The 23130-nt window shown below is 38.1% G+C and overlaps 1 protein-coding gene across 1 annotated transcript; it reads left to right on the top strand.

Annotated features, from left to right (window-relative positions):
• Window positions 1-18558: 18558 nt before the first annotated feature.
• LOC306886001 (transmembrane protein 151B-like) lies at window positions 18559-21713 on the top strand (the record flags this gene model as incomplete). Its single annotated transcript, XM_079442849.1, has 2 exons — window positions 18559-18645; window positions 20310-21713. 2 exons carry the CDS (start codon window positions 18559-18561, stop codon window positions 21711-21713), a joined length of 1491 nt encoding a protein of 496 aa, XP_079298975.1.
• Window positions 21714-23130: the final 1417 nt, after the last annotated feature.

Here is a 23130-nt window from a genome sequence, read left to right on the forward strand (position 1 = left end):
TCAAAAAAACACATGGAGTCCGAATCAGGGTTACTTTAGCATCATATTTTTGTTACCATTTTAAATTTAGCAAATTATAATTATATTTTTAATATTAAAGTTTTTTTTATTAATATATTATATTATAATATAGTTTTTATTGTATTATATTTTTATATTTACTCTATTAAAGCTTTTATAAAAAAATGATTTTAATATTACATTTAAATTTTAGTTATTTCAGTTTAAACAAACTGAAAAAGTGAAATGTTACCTTTTTAAATTATATTATTTTTGATATTTATTATATATATATATTAAAGCTTATATATATATATATATATATATATATATATAAATAATTTATAAATTTTTTATTTTAGTCATTTTAGTTAAACAAACTGAAATTATTATTGGTTTATTGTTGGTTTAATTTGAAAAAGTAAGCAACATTTTGAGTTCATTAAAAACAAAAAAAAATTATAATACAAAAATAATACAAAGAAAGAGATTAGATTTATCAACAGAAACACAAACTATTATAAGTTGATTTGCTGTGATAAAAAAAAAAAATCATGAACATTTTTTGTATATTGTTGGTAACTAGCTGAAATACATTTTAAGGATTATTTATTTCAAGTAACAATTTTTTTTTTTTTTTGGTTTTAGTTTTAGTTGCTATAATAACCCGGATCTGAATGATTAATCTCACCAGTTAAAATGTGTGGTCCCTTCATAATGTGTCATAAATATGGATTTTAGAGATGTTTTATTAAACATGCACCCAAACTGAGTTTCTTAATTGGCATTCCTGGTTTTTATTGAGAATGGCTCATCAGTGCATGTAAATATTAAGAGAAAATGCCTTCTTACCTGATATCTTTCATCAAAATGCATGAACTTGTTCCAGCTCTGAAATGACTTTCCTTTTCATTGACGTCATCGATCTGCTGGTCAAAAAGAGGCACTTTTCAGCCTCCGCTCGACTCCTGATGGACATCCTGCTCCAGAACTATGAACATCCTTATGGAAGTAAAATGAGATGGATATGCTGTTTTAATATCATCGTCAAAATTAAAATGAGTATGAACAATGAAACAAATATCAAAATAAAAATCTAATTCAATTTCAAAAAATGTCAAAATATGAACAAAAACTATAATAGTATAGCAATGATACAAAAACAACAGTTTGAGACCTTGAAAATGATAAAAAGTTACTTTCAAATTGTTATTAAATGTTGCAAACAGCATATTAGCATGATTCAGAAGGGTCATGTGACACTGAAGGCTAGAGTAATAATGCTGAAAATTCAGCTTTGATCACAGAAATAAATCACATTTTACTATACATTTACATAGAAAACAACTATTTGTAATTGTAATATTTCACAGTTTTTTCTGTAGATTTTTATCAAATATATGCAGCTTTAGTGACTATAAGAGGCTTTCAAAAATCTTATCGATCCCAAACTTTTGAACATTGAATTAATCACATCATGACCAAAAACATGATACTAAAACAGTACTTTTTTTGTAAGTGATTTTTTTTTTTTTTTGTAGGTTTTCCAGCAGTTTTTCTCATTCAAGATTCATCTCAGAATTTTCACACGTGTGTTTGTTCATTCACTAGAAATGATATGTTCTGTTTTTGTGCCATTGCACATGACTGCCCTGTTGAAATCCTCACACAGCGTCAGACGACTCTGGAGAACAGCAGCAAACATGAGCGTTAACATGCGACTCACACACAGACGCCTACTGAGTGAACATCACAACCTGTACAGATATTATTACACGCCACTGTACATCAGTGATGAATCAAGCTGAGTAAAGGACTGATGTGCGTCATTTTGCGTTTCTAGAAACTAGATTGTAATGTGATGCAAAACCTGAACGCCTAAAAGGGTTTTAAAAACACTTCATACATTAGTAATATATTTTTTTGTTTCTAGATCTGAACAGATTTGGAGAAATGTAGCATCACTTGCTCAGCAGTGGATGCTCTGCGGTGAATGGGTGCCGTCAGAATGAGAGTCCAAACAGCTGATAAAAACACCACAATAATCCACACCACTCCAGTCCATCAGTTAAAATCTTGAGAAGACAAAAGCTCAAAAAAATCCATCAAGACATTTTAAACAAAAATACGAGTCCATAATACAATAACGCTTCCTCCGGTGAAAAGTGGTCTGGTCTGAATCAGGAGAGAAATCTGAACAGATCAAGCACTGTTTACAAGCCAAAACTGTCCAAAACGGCTCTAAACAAATATGTGGCTGGATTTTGATGTGAGAGACAACAGGAGATTTGTAACTTTTTCACCGGAGGAAGCGTTATTATGGATTATTATGGACTCACATTTTAGTTAAAAGCATATTAATGATGGATTTGTTCAAATCTTTTGTCTTCTCAAGATGTCAATTGGTGTGGATTACTTATGGATTATTGTGATGTTTTTATCAGCTGTTTGGACTCTCATTCTGACGGCACCCATCCACTGCTACATTTCTCCAAATCTGAGGAAGATACGAACTCATCTCGGATGGCCTGAGGATGAGCACATTTTCAGCAAATGTTCATTTCTGGTTGAACTATTCCTTTAATAAAACATACTGGGGAAGTCATGGCCTAATGGTTAGAGAGTCTGACTCGTAATCCAAAGGTTGCGGGTTCGAGTCTCGGGCCGGCAGGGATTGTAGGTGGGGGGAGTGAATGTCCAGCGCTCTCTCCACCCTCAATACCACGACTGAGGTGCCCTTGAGCAAGGCACCGAACCCCCAACTGCATAAATGGCTGCCCACTGCTCCGGGTGTGTGTTCACGGTGTGTGTGTGTGCACTTTGGATGGGATAAATGCAGAGCACGAATTCTGAGTATGGGTCACCATACTTGGCCGTATGTCACGTCACTTTTACTGTACTTCCAAAGAAGCCTGTCAATGAAGGACCAAAAAAACTGAAAAGCGTTTAAAGCCAATAAGAGACGAGTCTCCGGAGACGCTCGACTGCTCCTGCTATTGTCAGTGAAGTCAGGTAGCTGTGAGATCAAACTGTGCTCCCTGCTGTGGCCTATATAAAGTTGAGATTAGTCTTGTTCTTTTGCAATTAGCCCACAGTTCACTTTCCCTGAAAACCTCAGATTTCTTGTCAAATCTATTTGTACAGTCAATTGCAAAGCTCTTTCTCGTTTTAGATGTGTTTTGTGTGTTCTGTCACAGCATTCATACTGAAAACTAATGTTGCTATTCAGTCTTTTGTCACTCGGGTGGAACCGCAGTCACTCCAGCTGACGGTGGCGTCTCGTACATACCCTCTATTGCTCACTAAATGCAAAATGCTCATTCACCCAATAAATGAATCGAAATAATGAATCAAATGCATTCACTTAAAATTAAAAACATTTAACATTTTTTAAAATGGTAACCACGTAATTTATTTATGTTGCAATGGAAACTCAAAAAACCTTAACATTTTAGCAATGTTGTTCTGTTTTGTTGGTACAACATCATTTTTTAATGTAGTTTCAAATAAATCACCTTTGTAGCATTTGTGACTATAAAACTGCAAAATATATAGGCCTAGTTGCAGTTTTTTGCAGTTTGCATGCCAGATTTTAATCGCCCTAAAGAAAGGAAGCATCCTAAACTCTTGAGTTTGCACAGAGAGGTCGCTTTGAACCTCAGAGTCAATTTACACTGATCACAAAGCATCGAGACCACGAGTCCAGCGTCAAGCTCCCGCCAAACTGGACTGAGCGTTCGAAGCCGAGACGGTTTTCAGGCTCGACGGGGAGTTCGTCTCTCACAGCCTAAAGTTTGACAGCACGAATGAACTTCAGCGAAGCTAGAAAAAGACTGAAAAGAGGATGAAAAATAATATCCTGCCAAATGGAACACCCATTAAAATGTTGAAGCGGATCCCCACCTAGTTCGCTTCCTTTTATCAAAGCTCGGCTTTAATCCTGAATATCATTACATAAACGTCTGATTTGAGCAAAGCCTTTCCACTTCCATCAGGAGTGAGACTAAGTGAAACGGTGTTTCATTAGAAACATTCACCTGCAGGAAACGACAGTGTGTGGTTTACGGGCCATGAGTTATTATTTAAAAAAAAGAATAACAGCGGGATATTTTCTCCAATAAATGAGATGATGTGACCGGCTGCAAGAAAAAAAGAAGATTAACATTAATAGCACGTCACATCTTTCATTCCCAAGCAATGAGGAGGAAAACCAGCGGCTATGTGATGGAGCTCACCTTAAATTCATCTTCCTCCGCTGTGATGGGAAGCTGCTCAAATCAAACGTTAAACTGCAGTCAAGCTGCTACTAACAAAAATACACTTAGCTACTTAAAGACCCCAATCTGCATGGGGTCAGTTTTGTGGCTTCTTGTCAGTGTCTTTAGCTTTGGACTCTATATTCTAGTAAATTAACAGTATGCAAATATTTACACTTAAGGGACAGTTCATCCAGAAATGAACATTCTGTCATTATTTACTGAGTCTCACTCTGTTGCTCCATATCTCTTGCCCCTTCCTGTTTCAATATGACATATCAACAACAAGTCAATAATTTAAGTATCATACTATATAGAATAAGTTAATCATAGCTTGTTTTTACAACAATAAGAGTATTTTTGTAATGCATGAATAAAGTACAAAAAAAAAAACTCTCTTATGTCATAATTATTCAGCCCCTTTTCAACATTGCTGTTTTTAGTAACGTATTTTTATGGTGGGGAACAAAATTGTCTTAAAAACACAATTAAACCTTTAGTAAACTCTATTAGAAAACAGAATTAACTTGAGCTGTTACACGTACATACAATTTGCCCATGCATGTGCTGAAGTTGAGTAGCAAATATGACAGAGCTCTCACAAAAGCTATAGAGAGGCTATAGTACAAAAAATAGTTTCGTTACTTCAGAAAGTGTAAGGCTACATGAAGATTTCCAAGTCATTAAAAATTCCTAGAGACACAGCTGGTAGCATTATTTCTTAGCTTAAAATGTGTTGTACCAGAAAACCTTTCAGGGTGTTGAAGAAAAACCAGTCTTGTTGTGGGGGTGTTTTACTGCTGCAGGAAGTGGAAATCATGACTGTATGAAGAACATCATGGATTCTTTGAAGTATCAGGCCATTTTGGCAAGAATTGTGATGCCTCACATTGATGATCAATGGGCTTTCAGGACAATTATCCCAAAGTATACATGCAAATCTGCTTATGCTTGGTTCAGGGATCAGTTGTAGAATGTTATACTTGTTATATAACATTGGTTATATAACACAGTTGTTATATATATATATATATATATATATATATAGAGAGAGAGAGAGAGAGAGAGAGAGAGAGAGAGAGAGAGAGAGAGAGAGAGAGAGAGAGAGAGAGAGAGAGAGAGAGAGAGAGAGTGGCCTCTTAAGTCTCCAAATTGGAAATATTTGTTGAATTTGAAGAAAGCAATGGCGATGTGAAAGCCAAAGATTATCAGTGATCTGAAAGCTGTTTCAGTTGAGGAATGGGCCAAGATTGCAGTAGAGAGGTGACAGAAGCTTCTAAGCACCCCAAGCAGTGTTTTTCGGTGGTTTTAAACAATAAAAGACTGCACGACTTTTGGGAGTTGAATAATTTTGAACATGAATGTTTAGAGCCAATTAGATTTTTTTCATTACTTTACATTCTTAGAATTGCTCATGTGTATTATTTAAACTTTCTCTAATAGTGTACTAATCTCTAGCAGGTGAAGGGGGTTGAATATTTTGGTTTCAACTGTACACACACTTATTTTATTTAACTTTTAGTTATTTTACATCTGAGAAATGTTGAATTTAGCTGAAATAAATCATTTCCAGTTAAGTGACCCTTTTTGATGGTTTTAATTTATAGTTTCAGTTTTAGTTAACTATACCAACCCTGATATAACATTTTTAATAAATAACACTTATTCAGGAAGGATGCATTCATTTGATCAATAGTGACAATAAAGACATTGATACAAAATATTCCTATTTCAAATAAACGTTGATCTTTTGAATTAGTGAAATACATTACATTTTAAAATATTACAACAGAAAATAGATATTTTAAACATTAATATATATTGTATTTTTCATAAAAAAAGAGAAACACTTATTTTCGAGATTGTTAATATAAATGTTCAAACCAAAATACGCAGATTCAGTAGAATGAATGTAACTTACATATAAATAGGACATTTTAGTGTTTATTATTGATTCACCTGTGTGCACAAAACAACATTAAAATGAATGATGCACTTCTACACGGCTGTTAGTTGTGGGAAAAAAAAATCAATAGTGCTAGTTTTGTTTGAAAATGCAGTTAGGTTAGTCACTACCTGTTTTACGTCCCCATCCCTGATTCTCTGTCCTGCTTATATCATGGCCAAACAAACCGGGGAGATGTGCTCGTCTCTGCCACTGAGGATGCAATCGTTGCCTACAGTATGTGGAGCTTTTGGCTGCTAGAGCATACAGAGCGCTTGGGCCAAAGGCTAGAAAGCCCATATGGTGCTCAGCACACATGGACAGAGGCTTCACAGCGCTCTCAGCCTAATGCAAATCCTCAGCGCTTACCAAACAGAAGAGTGGGATTATTAGCGGTGATTGGGGTTTGTGTGCTGTGTGTTTTATCTGTACAGGCAGCACAACACGTCCCATTCCACTTCAGCCTAAGCACTTCACTGGCTTCCCGCTTCTTCACGCTTGCTGTCCATTTGCAACTTCACGTTCGACTCTCACCAGCCCAATTTTTTGCCCTGGTGGAGCTTTGCTTAGAAAAACCAGCAGTTACGTGACCTGACCGAGTCTCTGGTCTGTGGGGAAATGGATGGCATTTCTAACAGATTCACAGAAATGTTTGCTGTAAAGGTGAAGTGTGTCATTTCAGCTCATCTTTCATTGGATGGGCTCCAAGTTATTACCTAAAACCATAAAAAAACATGGTAACACTTTACAGTAAGGTTCCATTTGTTAACATGAGTTAATTACATGACATGAACATGAACTAACAATGAAAAATTCCACTGAAACATTTATTAGTTGATGTTAATTTCAAATAATATATTTACTTATACAGTATGTTATTAATAATAAAATATTATTATATAATAACATGTTATTAATAATATTAGCAAAGATAAAAAATACAGTAGAAACGGAACTGATCATTGTTGGTTAATGCATTAATGTTAACTAATGGGACTTTATTGTAAAGTGTTATTGAAAGCATTTTTTGTTTCTTGAAATAAAATAAACGGTAACTGCAAGAAAATAAAATATTAACACTTAAACTTACTTTATTTCAGCTAATAGCCACGGAAACAGTTCTCATTTTCATTTAGTTTTACTTTGTGTACTAATAACTAACACCGAATTAATGTAGTTTTAAAACTACAGACATTTTTAAAAACAACAAAATTACTAAAACTGTAAACTAAAATTAAAAAGAAAACAGAAAATATAAAAATATATTCAAACTATTGAGATAAAAACTATAATTATTAATAAATACTTTAAGTATTATTAATGTTGATTGCATATTAATCTTGGAAACAAGAAAGGCCTGTATGATATTTTTGCTTTTCCACGGATTGTGGTCAGCATTAATTAGTTGACTACACACTCAAAGAAACTTAGCTTATGAACATTTTTAGTTTGATCATGACATCTCCATACAAATGCAATGCTTTTGACAAGGTGAAGTGCAAAGTTATGTTCAAAATAACCTCAATTTTATATTTTGCATTTTTGCTTTGCAAAGTACAATGCATCATGTAATTACAGAAAAGCAAGAACACTTCCAGGTCATATTTCACTACAAAAAGTGTGGATAATTATATTTTGGCTTGTCTAGTTGGATAAACGGCACTTAAACTAGAGATCAGTTAAGTAGTCGACTGGGTACTCAAAGAAACTTAGTTTATGAACCTACATTTTTAGTTTGAACATGAAGTCTCCATCCAACACTCTCATAAAAAAGGTAAAAGCTGTCACTGGGGCAGTACCTTTTCAAATGGTACACTTCTGTACCTTTTAGGTACTAATATGTGCACTTTAGGAACAAATATGTATCTTTGAGATACCAATATGGACCCTTTAGGTACAAAGGCATGTCTTTTGAAAAGGTACTGCCCCAGTGACAGCTATTGTCTCTTTATTTCTGAGAGTGAAATGCAATGCTTTTGACTGGGTCAAGTGCAAAGATCATAAATGCATGTTCAAAATAGCATTGATTTTGCATTTTCTGAAGAAACTTCAGGTAGATTATGTAATCTCAGAAAACCTATCAAGATCCCTTGTATTTCACTACAAAACCAAAATAAAATAATAACAATCTTAAAAATAAAAGTCCCGAAAGGGTGTTTTCACAGCGATGCCATAGAAGAACCATTTTGGTCTCCAAATAACCTTTTAGTGAACAGTACTCAAAAGAAGCATTTTTTCTTAGTGTGAAGAACATTTTATATTGGTATACTGCATCCCTAAAATAAATAATAAAAAAATGGAAAACAAGATTCATATTAAGAAAGGCTGAAAACGTCTTTGTTTCAGGCATCACCAAAGGATCTGAAAGTTTAGGGAAGCTCAATTTATAGAATCTCCGAAAACCATGAAGTGCCCTGTTTCCATGGGAACTGCAAAGCAATGGAGATGAGGTTACCCACCTGACATTAGTGAGATCCCACGGCACCATCGCAGTCTGTAGGCAGGAACTTTAAACCTTATGACTCCTAAAACAAAGACTAACAAATACACAACACTTCAGATCGAACACCACGACTGTAGTGGGACTAATAACTGATTAGTGATGAAACACTCATGTGATTTATCATGTTGGCCATGAATGCTGCAGTAATGCATTCATGTTGAATGTCTGTTTATATTTTGTGGATATTTTTTGACAAATCCCCAACTGTATTATATACCAGTCTATTCCAATTCTGACCTAATTCAATACAGGGAAACCTTTCTCCTCTGTGGAGCCTCTTCTGACATCAGTGTGTTTTTGCAGGGAATTGGGTGTGGAACAAGTGAGCTGTGAAAATCCACCGCTGTGAATCTATTACTATTGTTACATTCACTACAGAATTATTGATTAACTGCCTTCAAAAACAATTAAAACCTTGAAGAGAGTAAACCTACCCTTTTCTCATTGGCTGAATCTTTTAAAAACACTTCCAGGTCGCATCACAGCTCGGGATCTTCATTTTCAGAGGCACAGATCCATCCTCTATTCACCTCATGCAGTTTACCTAATTTGCCGCGAGTCTAATTTCACAGTCACTGTTGCGTGGCGGGAAGTTTCCACCTGACGTTGAGATTATTATCTTGGGTGTCAGACGAGGCATTTCAAAAGGAAACTTCAATAGGATTCTTGGCACAAATTCACTGTCACCGAAAAAAAAAAAAAAATCATCAAAACATTATTTAATTTGTATGTTAATGCATGAATTCAATTTGAATAATGTGGAGGGGCTTGAATGGGTTTGTATTATAAAAAAAAAAAAAAAAAAAAAAAAAAAAAAAAAAAACAGTAAAAACAATTGAGGATTACTGGAGACAGACACTGCACAATGAAAGTCATCTTACATTCATGTGTGCAGTGTAAGCTGCATAACACTTATTAAAGCCATAAATTATGTTATACATGCGGTTTCCAACTGCTACTGAATACTGGAAAATGTATTTGTATAAATATCCCCTGCTGATTTTGTACATTTGTCCACTGACAAAGAAATGATCAGTCTATAATTTTAATGGTAGGTTTATTTGATCAGCGAGAGAAAACAGATTTGAAAAAAAGTTATGAATTGATTTGCATTTTAATGAGTGAAATACGTATGTGATCCCCTATCAATCAGTAAGATTTCTGGCTCTCAGGTGTCTTTTATACAGGTAAGGAGCTGAGATTAGGAGCACTCTCTTAAAGGGAGTCTCAGCTTGTTACCTGTATAAAAGACAACCAGTCCACAGAAGCAATCAATCAATCAGATTCCAAACTCTCCACCATGGCCAAGACCAAAGAGCTGTCCAAGGATGTCAGGGACAAGATTGTAGACCTACACAATGCTGGAATGGGCTACAAGACCATCGCCAAGCAGCTTGGTGAGATGGTGACAACAGTTGGTGCGATTATTCGTAAATGGAAGAAACAAAATAACTACCAATCTCCCTTGGACTGGGGCTCCATGCAAGATCTCACCTCGCGGAGTTTCAATGATCATGAGAACGGTGAGGAATCAGCCCAGAACTACACAAGAGGATCTTGTCAATGATCTCAAGGCAGCTAGGACCATAGTCACCAAGAAAACAATTGGTAACACACTACGCCGTGAAGGACTGAAATCACCCTGCTCAAGAAAGCACATGTACATGCCCGTCTGAAGTTTGCCAATGATTCAGAGGAGAACTGGGTGAAAGTGTTGTAGTCAGATGAGACCAAAATCCAGCTCTTTGACATCAACTGAACTCACCGTGTTTGGAGGAGGAGGAATGCTGCCTATGACTCCAAGAACACCATCCCCACCATCAAACATGGAGGTGGAAACATTATGCTTTGGGGGTGTTTTTCTGCTAAGGGCACAGGACAACTGCACCGCATCAAAGGGATGATGGACGGGGTCATGTACCATCAGGGCCAGGGCATTGAAAATGGGTCGTGGATGGGTATTCCAGCATGACAATGACCCAAAACACACGGCCAAGGCAACAAAAGAGTGGCTCAAGAAGAAGCACATTAAGGTCCTGAAGTCGCCGAGCCAGTCTCCAGACCTTAATACAATAGAGAATTTGTGGCGGGAGCTGAAGGTTCAAGTTGCCAAACATCAGCCTCGAAACCTTAAAATAATTTATGGCTTTTTTAGGGAAGTCGTGGCCTAATGGTTAGAGAGTTGGACTTGTAATCCAAAGGTTGTGGGTTCGAGTCTCGGACCGGCAGGGATTGTAGGTGGGGGGAGTGAATGTCCAGCGCTCTCTCCACCCTCAATACCACGACTGAGGTGCCCTTGAGCAAGGCACCGAACCCCCAACTGCTCCCCGGGCGCTGCAGCATAACTGGCTGCCCACTGCTCCGGGTGTGTGTTCACGGTGTGTGTGTGTTCACTGCTGTGTGTGTGTGTGTTTACTGCTGTGTGTGTGCACGTTGGATGGGTTAAATGCAGAGCACGAATTCTGAGTATGGGTCACCATACTTGGCAGTATGTCACTTCACTTCACTTAATGACTTGGAGAGGATCTGCAAAGAGGAGTGGGACAAAATCCCTCCTGAGATGTGTACAAACCTGGTGGCCAACTACAAGAAACGTCTGACCTCTGTGATTGCCAACAAGGGTTTTGCCACCAAGTACTAAGTCATGTTATGTGAAGGGGTCAAATACTTATTTGACTTATTAAATTGCAAATCAACTTTTTTTTCTGGATTTTTGTTGTTGTTATTCTCTCTCTCTGTTCAAATAAACCTACCATTAAAATTATAGACTGATCATTTCTTTGTCAGTGGGCAAACGTACAAAATCAGCAGGGGATCAACTAATATTTCCCTCACTATATATATATATACACATATATATTCGGGTATTATTTCACCCCAAAATCAAAAAGAAATTGTTTTGAAATTATGGATTATGATAAATTAAATGAACAGCTCATCCAAAAATGAACATTTGTCGACAATTTACTCACCCTCAGGCCATCCAATAGAGGAGTTTTTTTTTTTTTATTAGATTTGGAGAAATGTAGCATTCCATCACTTGTTCACCAATGGATCCTCTGCAGTGAATGGGTGCCGTCAGAATGAGAGTCCAAACAGTTGATAAAAACATCACAATAATCCACAAGTAATCCACACCACTCCAGTCCATCAGATAACCTCTTGAGAAGACAAAAGCTGCATGTTTGTAAGAAACAAATCCATCTTTAAGACATTCTTAACTTCAAACCATTGCTTCTGACTAAAATACAAGTCCATAATCCATAATAATCCTACATCCAGTGAAAAAGTCCATCTCCTGTTGTCTCTCACATCAAAATGCAGCCACATATTTGTTCAGAACATTTTTGTCAGGGTTTCTAAGAGAGAGGACTCAAATGCAGGTTAAGAGTTGACAGTTTATTAACGAAACAGCTGACAGGACAAGAGATGGTGAGGAGGGGAGAGAACACAGTCCAGACAATAGGCAGGGAATGAATGATGACAGGCGGCCTAGGTGAGCAGCCATAGAGTCCAGTCCAGGATGGCAGACCGCCAGAGAGCAGTGAAGGCAGCAAAGCTGGAGGCTGGAGGTTAGCAGTGGTGGCCAGACACTTCACACTATTCCACTCCACACTAGTGATGTCACAGGCTCGGCACAGGCCTAGCAGCGTGGCCGACCCAGGGAGGGGACCGGTAGCCCAGCCTGCTGGACAGAACAGGACAAGACGAGACGAGACTATACAGGGGACTGAAGAGACTGAATCTACAAACAACTAGGTAGGGAATAAGCAGTATCACAGGACTAGTAAGACAGAGCAAACAAACACTGACATAGCACAACAAACTGGCAAAACAAGAGGGAAAGGGAGAACAATATAAAAGGACAGGAGAACATGAGGAACAGGTGACAACACTCAGACAAACAAGAGAGAACGAGAGGGACAGGTAACAGCACTCAGACAAACGAGATCAGAGACATGAGGGGCAGGTGGCAATACTCAGACAAACCAGGACTCCACAAGGACTACACAAGGTGGCGTGGTAACAAGTAACAAGGCGGCAGGACAGGGGGAGCACATGGCAGACAACATCAAAGACAGAGCCATGTGCTTGAACACAAAACAAACATAGAAACATGAAACACAGACCAGACAGTGAGGGCAGGATCCTGACAGTTTTGGCTTCTAAACAGTGCTTGATATGAGCAGATTTCTTTCCTGATTCAGACCAGACTACGGACTTAAATTTTTCTCAGAAGCAACAGTTTGAAGTTAAAAATGTTTTAATGTTGGATTTGTTTCTTACAAACACACAGCTTTTGACTTCACAAGATGCTAATTGATGGACTTGAGTGGTGTGGATTACTTGTGGATTATTGTGATGTTTTTATCAGCTGTTTGGACGGCACCCATTCACTGCAGAGGATCCATTGGTGAGCAGGTGAGAATGCTACTTTCTCCAAATCTGTTCCCATCTTGGCCTGAGGGTGAGCACATTGCAAATTTCTGGGTGAACTATTCCTTTAACTCGCCTTATAGACATAGATTTGATCCATCTGAAGAAAACACTCCCTGGTAAAAGAGAATAATTTCACTGCATCAACTCTATGGTGCTGAGCCAAAAATACAGAGTCAAGGCCAGCAAACAAGCAGTCGGAAACCATGTCAGAGAGCTAATTAAAGGTCTGAAGTGTGAGGCGGCTCGCGGCTGATAATCCTGCTCACTTCAGTGTATCAGCGTCAAACACTTCAGAAAATCTGGACTTTGCAAAGGTCAACCGTGTCCAGCAGTATCTTCAAAATGAAATACTACATGCAATTGCTATGGATATTTATACAGTCACAGCAAACGTCTTCACTAGTATATTCTGTCATAGTTAAATTCCCAAAAATATCTGGTCTCACAAATAAAAAATGTGTTAAAAACAAGTGTTAACAGGTCATTTTCAGCAAAAAACATTTGATTGATAAATTACACTTCCTGTTACTCATAAATATTACTTTAAAATGATTTCCGAGGTTTAGCAGGTTTATTTTGATGCTTGTTCCTACTGTGACAAAATCACAGGCAACTTTAATGTAGCTTTAATAAATGACAAACAAAATTAATAAAGTCTCATTAATCTGTATTTATGATCTCTCAAGTAAAGAAAATAATTTCGTTTAATCAAAGTCCTTCAGTAAATCAAGCTGCTTTGATTCTCACATCAGCTCAGGCTCTTTTCTGCAGATTTCCTCGGATATCTTCTCTGTGATTCTAACAATCTGTGTTCATTCCATCATGCTGACGCAGAGATTCAGAAGCCACAGAACATCAGATGCAACTTTCAATTTTAACCAGTGTTAAACAAAACCTCCCCGTAAACTGTTTGTTTGGCCTTTTTCTGCTTCTTGCATGCTATTTCAGTCTTTAGATACTCATAAAGACAACATGGATTATGACAAACATGATGTAACGGGGCGAACGAGACGTGAGGATCCAAGTGCAAGCTTTTATTTATAAACATAGTCAATAAACAGGCAGGGTCAAACAACGGCAAACAGGTATAGTACGGGCAAGACAGAGCAATCCTAGGGCTAGCGAGAGTCGACGATCGGCGAACAATATCCAACAGGGCAAGGCAGAGAGATAATCCAGGTATACGAGCAGTAGTCCAAGAGAGGTGCAAACAGAGTCCAAACGGCAAGGCAAAGGGTAAATCCAGGAAACACAGGCAAGAATCAAAATACTAGAAAAACACACAAGGCAAGACCATGATAACAAAGAGGGTTCCGTATCACAGCTAAAACTAGGAGAGTTATAAATGAAGAACAACACTGGAACTAAACAGAAAAACACAGAATTGCTCAGTAAGGCAGCTAACACTAGGGGAGTGATAAACGCAATACAATACTCGGCAGAGAGGAAGAGGAAGTCCATGGTTTATGTAGGGTGTGTGATCAGTGCAATCAGCTGTGTGTGTGGTCAGTGCAATGGATGATGGGAATTGTAGTCTGAGGTGGCGTGCAACAGTTAGTGTGGTGCAAGAGTCCATGCAGTGAGCGAGTGACCGCTGGTGGTGCGTTAACGGAAGTTCATGGCAAGGATTCGTGACACATGACACCTGAGGATATTAGAAAGGGGTTAGATCATCTAACAAACCGCATAATGTTTGTCATAATACATTTAGAAGGAATCCATCATATGCAGCTGCCTGTGATTGAGAGATGCCTGAAAAATTCCTTTCATGTCAAAATTAATGTTCTCCGTGAAAGTAAAATTAATTTGATGTCAAAGCAAATTTATCCAAGTCTAACAATAAATAACAGATATACTGGTAAACTATATGAAACCGTGTCAATTCCATATATATAGGAATGTGAGGAAAAATTCCAGCAGTACTTGTGATAAGGAGATATTTTATTATAACAATACCAACGCGTTTCGGCCTAAGAGCCTTCCTCAGGGTATATATACAGGTCCTTTTCAAAAAATTAGCATATTGTGATAAAGTTCATTATTTTCTGTAATGTACTGATAAACATTAGACTTTCATATATTTTAGATTCATTACAACACAACTGAAGTAGTTCAAGCCTTTTATTGTTTTAATATTGATGATTTTGGCATACAGCTCATGAAAACCCAAAATTCCTATCTCAAAAAATTAGCATATTTCATCCGACCAATAAAAGAAAAGTGTTTTTAATACAAAAAAAAGTCAACCTTCAAATAATTATGTTCAGTTATGCACTCAATACTTGGTCGGGAATCCTTTTGCAGAAATGACTGCTTCAATGCGGCGTGGCATGGAGGCAATCAGCCTGTGGCACTGCTGAGGTGTTATGGAGGCCCAGGATGCTTCGATAGCGGCCTTAAGCTCATCCAGAGTGTTGGGTCTTGCGTCTCTCAACTTTCTCTTCACAATATCCCACAGATTCTCTATGGGGTTCAGGTCAGGAGAGTTGGCAGGCCATTTGAGCGCAGTAATACCATGGTCAGTAAACCATTTACCAGTGGTTTTGGCACTGTGAGCAGGTGCCAGGTCGTGCTGAAAAATGAAATCTTCATCTCCATAAAGCTTTTCAGCAGATGGAAGCATGAAGTGCTCCAAAATCTCCTGATAGCTAGCTGCATTGACCCTGCCCTTGATAAAACACAGTGGACCAACACCAGCATCACTGACTGTGGGTACTTGACTTCAGGCATTTTGGCATTTCCCTCTCCCCAGTCTGCCTCCAGACTCTGGCACCTTGATTTCCGAATGACATGCAAAATTTGCTTTCATCCGAAAAAAGTACTTTGGACCACTGAGCAACAGTCCAGTGCTGCTTCTCTGTAGCCCAGGTCAGGCGCTTCTGCCGCTGTTTCTGGTTCAAAAGTGGCTTGACCTGGGGAATGCGGCACCTGTAGCCCATTTCCTGCACACGCCTGTACACGGTGGCTCTGGATGTTTCTACTCCAGACTCAGTCCACTGCTTCCGCAGGTCCCCCAAGGTCTGGAATCGGTCCTTCTCCACAATCTTCCTCAGGGTCCGGTCACCTCTTCTCGTTGTGCTGCGTTTTCTGCCACACTTTTTCCTTCCCACAGACTTCCCACTGAGGTGCCTTGATACAGCACTCTGGGAACAGCCTATTCATTCAGAAATTTCTTTCTGTGTCTTACCCTCTTGCTTGAGGGTGTCAATGATGGCCTTCTGGACAGCAGTCAGGTCGGCAGTCTTACCCATGATTGCGGTTTTGAGTAATGAACCAGGCTGGGAGTTTTTAAAAGCCTCAGGAATCTTTTGCAGGTGTTTAGAGTTAATTAGTTGATTCAGATGATTAGGTTAATAGCTCGTTTAGAGAACCTTTTCATGATATGCTAATTTTTTGAGATAGGAATTTTGGGTTTTCATGAGCTGTATGCCAAAATCATCAATATTAAAACAATAAAAGGCTTGAACTACTTCAGTTGTGTTGTAATGAATCTAAAATATATGAAAGTCTAATGTTTATCAGTACATTACAGAAAATAATGAACTTTATCACAATATGCTAATTTTTTTAAAAGGACCTGTATATATATATATATATATATATATATATATATATATATATATATATATATATATATATATATATATATAGATAGATAGATAGATATATGCAGTAATTAACTTAACTGCAACATGGATAAAAACGCTATATATAAATAGAGGATCTATTATCTTTACAGAGAACAAAACGTGCAGACATAGACGCTGAAAAAAAGAGAAAGACTACAGCGCTATCTGGTGGACATTTGGCAAATTATACAGAGCTGTTGAGTTGCTGGCTGTTGAATTACTTATAGCTGTAAGAATTACTAGCTGCTCATTTTTCAATAACAATTCATAGTGCCTGCACTTCCACGTCTGAGTCCCCTAGATTTAATTTATATGCACATTAAAAATCACAGTATATATGCATAATATAAAGAGAATTCAGGCAAATTGAGATATTTTGTCTTTAAAATGCCCCAACTGTAAACCACTGAACTTACCAACAATTGACCATCTGATAAATTAATGTCCATTCAGGCAAAACCTTTAACTATGAAGCAACTACTAAAGTATTTGGTACTCAATAAAGTACTAATCAAAGAAAGTTGAGCCAAAGATGGAAATACTGTCATTTACTTTGATTTAAGTGGTTTCAAACCTGTACGACTTTTGTCCCGTTGTGGAACATTAAATATGGTGTTAAGCATAACAACAACCTTTCTTTCATTGCACCTTTTTTATACCCCTTCTTCAGTGTTTCGCTGTCCATGGTGCTGAATATGAAATGGGTCAGATAAGACCGCTGTCAATCATTTTACATTCACTGACACCTTGCATTGCATTCAAGTTATACATTTTAGCAGTTTATCAAACCATGATAAAATCACTACCAACACAATTATTAAAATCATGAAAAATGATGAGCTATGCAAAGCGTGCAATAGTTAGCAGTGGCTAATAAATTACAAGTTTTATTGAACAGAAAATTGAAATTAGTGAAATTCACAAATTCACATTCAAAGAAATTAAATACTACATCTAAAAAAAAAAGGTTTTCTACAAATAATTGCTTCAACTTTTCACCATAATGTCAGAACTTGATTCTACTAACCAATAATTTAATTCAAAATTGGGTGAAAGTGAAATACATTTAACAACTTTTTAGCGTAAAATAACTTGCATTCATTTTTAAACTGTTTGTACATTGTATATACATTTTTTTAGATACTGGACACAGTATTAATTTTCTTTGATTGCATGTGTGAATTTCATCAGAAGCATGTGAATTTAAATGCGCTCGGTTGTCGACATCTGCTGTCAGGAGCTTCACCGAGCACCACCACCATCATCCTCCTCATCCTCCTCCCCACCCCTCAACCTCTCCCTGCGGGAACGTCAATATCCAGCTCTTAACATGCCCAATTTGGAATTTCAAATCCTCGCCAAAGGACCCAGTTTGAGCGGCATAAACCACATTCTTTCTTTAATGGCATCAGAAACGCGTCTCACGCTCGCGTTATCGTACAAGAGGTATGGCGGCTAATCAGACGCTCTGTGAATCCGCATCAGTCAGCTTTTCAATGCATGCGTTTGAGGTGATTGTAATACGATCATTTAAGCATAATATCGATCTTTAATAGGCATTCAAAATATGCATATATTATGCGCATATGTTGCACAAATAGCCTGATCAAATCGCAGGTGTTGCTGCAAACAGGATTAAGCAATGAAATTCAATTTCAAAATGCATGACGGAATGGACAGATTGATTTGAAAGCGCAGGTTGCATTGGTGTGAGTTTGCAATTACTGGATGCTGAAGAGTCGTGGGAGAGTTTGAGGTGGTCCACACCCCGTCATTGTTCCAGCCATGTTCCCTCCAGCATCCGCAGCGACAGCCAGTGAGAGCAGCACCACCACTGTGTTTGAGGACGACCCAGACGGCACTAGAGAGGAGGTACTCAATAACTGATGCCGTTTTCATTTTGCAGTCTTGACGATGCATGAATGGCGCGTGATTGTAGTGAAACAAGAAATGTAAACATGAGCATCTATGTTCACAACATGGAAGCATGCATGTTTATGTGGACATCACTGCATGAGAATGCATGAACAGAGATTGGCGGACAGCAGACAACCAGCATGACACCTAAAGTCAAGTCAGACATTAACAATGCTGATTGATCACATAATCAACCATTGTAGTGATGAACCAATATACTGGCCAGGCCAATATTTGGTCATGCGTATTTGGCAGATTACTGTAGGTGTAGTACTGCAGACTAAACCAGCCTAAGATGGTTTGCTAATTGGTATGCTGGTCTTAAAGCATGAAATGCATGCAAAAAAGCTTTTACAATCAGCTAATACCATGCTGGGAGACCAGCTTATAGGCTTGATTCAACAAGGTTCAAAATCTACAAACAGCTTTGTATATGGATAATGACCATTTTCAATTTCTTTTAGGGAATTGTGTAGTATTTAGTGAATATTTTTTTTTAAATATTGTTCAAATTAAGTATTTATTTTCAAAACATGAAATTAAATTCAAACACCAAACTAATTTACATTAAAAAAAAATAGGGAGGCCTACAGTCCAGAATCAAATGAGAGGAACATCAAATATGCAATTAGTGACAAAAAAGTGTTCAAAAAGGAAAATGGACAAAGTAAAAAAAATAAAAATAATTTTACAGTTTAAAATGAGCTCAGTATGTTTATCTAAAAATAACTAAATAAATCTGAACAACAAACTAATTTAGATTCAAAAATGAAAATTCAAGATTCAATGAATAACAAAAAAGTCATAGATTACACAAAAAAAAAGCACAAGACAAATATGACCAAAAAAACGTGAACATGAATTACAAGCCATTTTCAATGTTCATATATCCAGCATGCATTTGACATAATATTACATGCATTTGCGATGATGTAATGTGTATGGCAGCATTATCTCATCCATCTCTAGATACGGAAAGATTTAGATATATATTAGCTATATGTGCTGCTCTATGATGATAATGAGATGCTGCATGAATATAAACCAGTAAAGGAATACATTTGTGACCATGGACCACAAAATCAGTCTTGTAAGTGTACATTTTTCAAAATTGAGATTTATACATCATCTGAAAGCTGAATAAATACGCTTCATTAATGGTTAGGATAGGACAATATTCGACCGAGATACAACTATTTGAAAATCTGGAATCTAAGGGTGCAAAAAAAAAATTAATATTGAGAAAATCACCTTTAAAGTTGTCCAAATTAAGTTCTTAGCAATGCATATTACTAATCAAAAATGAAGTTTTGATATATTTACAGTAAGAAATTTACAAAATATCTTCATGGAACATGATCTTTACTTAATATCCTAATTATTTTTGGCATAAAAGAAAAATCAATAATTTTGACCCGTACAATGTATTTTTGGCAATATACCCCAGCGACTTAAGACTGGTTTTGTGGTCCAAGGTCACATTTGTGCAAATTCATCATCTTGATTTCAAACAACAGCATGCATGATGCTGCATTTGCATAATTCACTGTACTCACCGTTTCCATGTCCTTTTGAACTCATCTGCATTCTCTTTGTTCTCTTTTGTGGTTGACGAGCAGCAGAGGCCTGTGAAACAGTCACTGAGCAAGTCCATGTGCAGAGAGGTGTTCTGCAAATGCCTGCTGCTGTCCATGCTCATGTACGGCTGCATGGGAGCCATGGTGTGGTGCCACGTCACCAAGGTCACCCGCTTGACCTTTGACAGTGCCTACAAAGGGAAGTCCATGATGTATCATGACAGTCCCTGCTCCGATGGCTACATCTACATCCCCCTGGCCTTCCTCATCATGCTTTATGTTGTTTACCTGGTGGAGTGCTGGCACTACCATGCCAGAAATGAGCTTCAGTATAAAGTGCATGTGGAGGGGATTTACGAAAGAGTCCAGAGGATGCAGCAGGCCAAGCCTTGCATCTGGTGGAAGGCTATCAGCTACCACTACGTGCGGCGGACGCGGCAAGTCACAAGGTACCGCAACGGAGATGCGTACACCACCACGCAGGTATATCACGAGAGGGTGAACACGCATGTAGCCGAGGCAGAGTTAGACTACGGACACTGTGGAGTTAAGGATGTCTCCAAGCAGCTTGTCAGTCTGGAAAAGTCAGCCATCACCAAACTGAGGTTCACTAAGTGCTTTAGCTTCGCCAACGTGGAGTCCGAAAACTCCTATTTGACCCAACGGGCAAGGTTCTTCACCGACAACGAAGGACTAGATGATTATATGGAGGCCCGGGAGGGGATGCACCTGAAAAACGTAGACTTCAAAGAGAACGTGATTGCCTTCTCCAACCCCGACCACCATCCTTGGTACATCTCCAACTACATCTTCTGGACAGCGGCCTTTCTTACCTTATCCTGGCCGTTACGGGTGCTGACCGAGTACCGCACGGCCTACGTCCATTACCGTGTGGAAAAGCTCTTTGGTGCTGACTACATACCTGTGACGCCCTGCGATGAGAGACCTTACTGTAGACGCATCCCAAGGGTCAACACTATTGACAGCACCGAACTGGAGTGGCACATTCGCTCCAACCAGCAGCTGGTGCCCAGCTACTCCGAGGCGGGTCTGATGGACCTGGCGCAACATTCAGGAGGCGTCAGACAGAACTGCGAACGCTGCCATCGCACCATCAGCAGCTCCTCCGTGTTCTCCCGCAGCGCCCTCAGCATCTGCAACGGCAGTCCACGGATCGCCTTCAGCGGGAGTCGCTTCTCCTTGGGAAGACTGTACGGTTCCCGCCGCAGTTGCTTCTGGAGAAGCGGGAGTGGCAGTCTGGACGAACCCGAGAGCCCCAGCGAAAACACGCGATGCCTGTCCGGACAGATCAATGTTGATGAGGAAGACCCACCGCCCTACCAGGATGCGTTGTATTTCCCGGTGCTTATCGTCCATTGCAGTGAGAGTTGCCCCAATCATCGCTCCTTCCATAGGAATGGCTCGTGCGTGGAGACGTCTTTATGATGGACCTCTGTCCACCGATACAAGTTCAAAAGACTTGAGAGTCTTTCCGCTAATGCAGAAAAATCTCAATACCGGATGTGTCCTGTTACTCAGGAATCATTTATTGGCCCACAACACTGTACGCTTACAACAATGGATGGAGCAATTAAGAAATAACTCCAGTAATGCATATTTATAGCAATAATGCAAACAAAGCATTGAAGTTCTTGGTACAAGTAATAATTTTGATTTAACTTGCGCTCTAGGACAGCAAAAATGGGCTGATTTTGTTCACGTGTTCTTGACAGCTATAAAGAACAATGCAAAAACCTCAGCAAAAACCTGATCTTTTTTCTACAAGTATGACCATTTTCACCTTTATGGACCTTCTTAAGTGTTGCACTTGAGGTTACATCAGTCAAAACATCTGTAAAAGAATTTTACTTTGTTTCTCTCATGTAGTGGATTCCATTGGCCCATGAAATGTACGGTTTACATTCATATAAGAACACTCCTCATGTATGCAAAAAAAATATGATGGGTTATTTGTACTTTTATTGTGATTTAACTGTATCAAGCAGAACTATATACAATTATGGCGATGTTTGCAACACTATCTCAAACCATAAAACACATTTCAGGCTATGCAGCTATTAACCTCTGGTATGTTACGCCTTTAAAACGTATATACAATTTACAATGGAATGTATGACTGTTGAAGCTTTTCTTTACATCGCTTGTATGTAGTGTACAAACTATCCAACAAGGACTTTATTATTTAGTGAAGACAGACACAAACAGGCTTGACTATTAGTGAATGTTTAAGGATTTAATTGCTGGCGGCTGCTCTTGTACTTAGCCAGAAACTGCAGTGGATCAGAGTAATTGAAAATGATCAATTAAACACAGTATAAGAGAATATATACGTTTCTTTATGCAGCTATACATTCATTTATTGATTAGTTAATATAGTTTTGCATTTACCATAACAAAGGTGCAGCCTCATGAAAGCTCCATTCAATGTGTTTTTACGGTACCAATGATATCTGAATGCTGATAAGAAGTATTGACCCTCAACAATGGCCTAGAGCTTCCCAAAGACTTTTTTTTTTTTTTTATCTCGTTCATGCAGTCGATCCAGATATAGCCTATATATCTCTGGTCTGTTACCTGTTGTGTCTAAAGGTTCCAAAAGCATTTATCAAAATTGTGTCATATCACTTTTATACTATCTAGATAATGTATACCATATCATGAAAAAGTAAAAACGCCATCACTATGCTGCCTTCATATAGCACACATTAAACATTGTTATGTTAAAGGGATATAAAATCACTGAATAAACTGCTTGTGGATACACAGAAATGAGTAACCACTGTGTAAATATGACTTGCCAGAAAAAAGAGCAAAAGTCATGTCAAGTTACACTAAGGTCATT

Source organism: Barbus barbus (genome assembly GCF_936440315.1).
Source record: "Barbus barbus genome assembly, chromosome: 20".
NCBI lineage: Eukaryota > Metazoa > Chordata > Actinopteri > Cypriniformes > Cyprinidae > Barbus > Barbus barbus.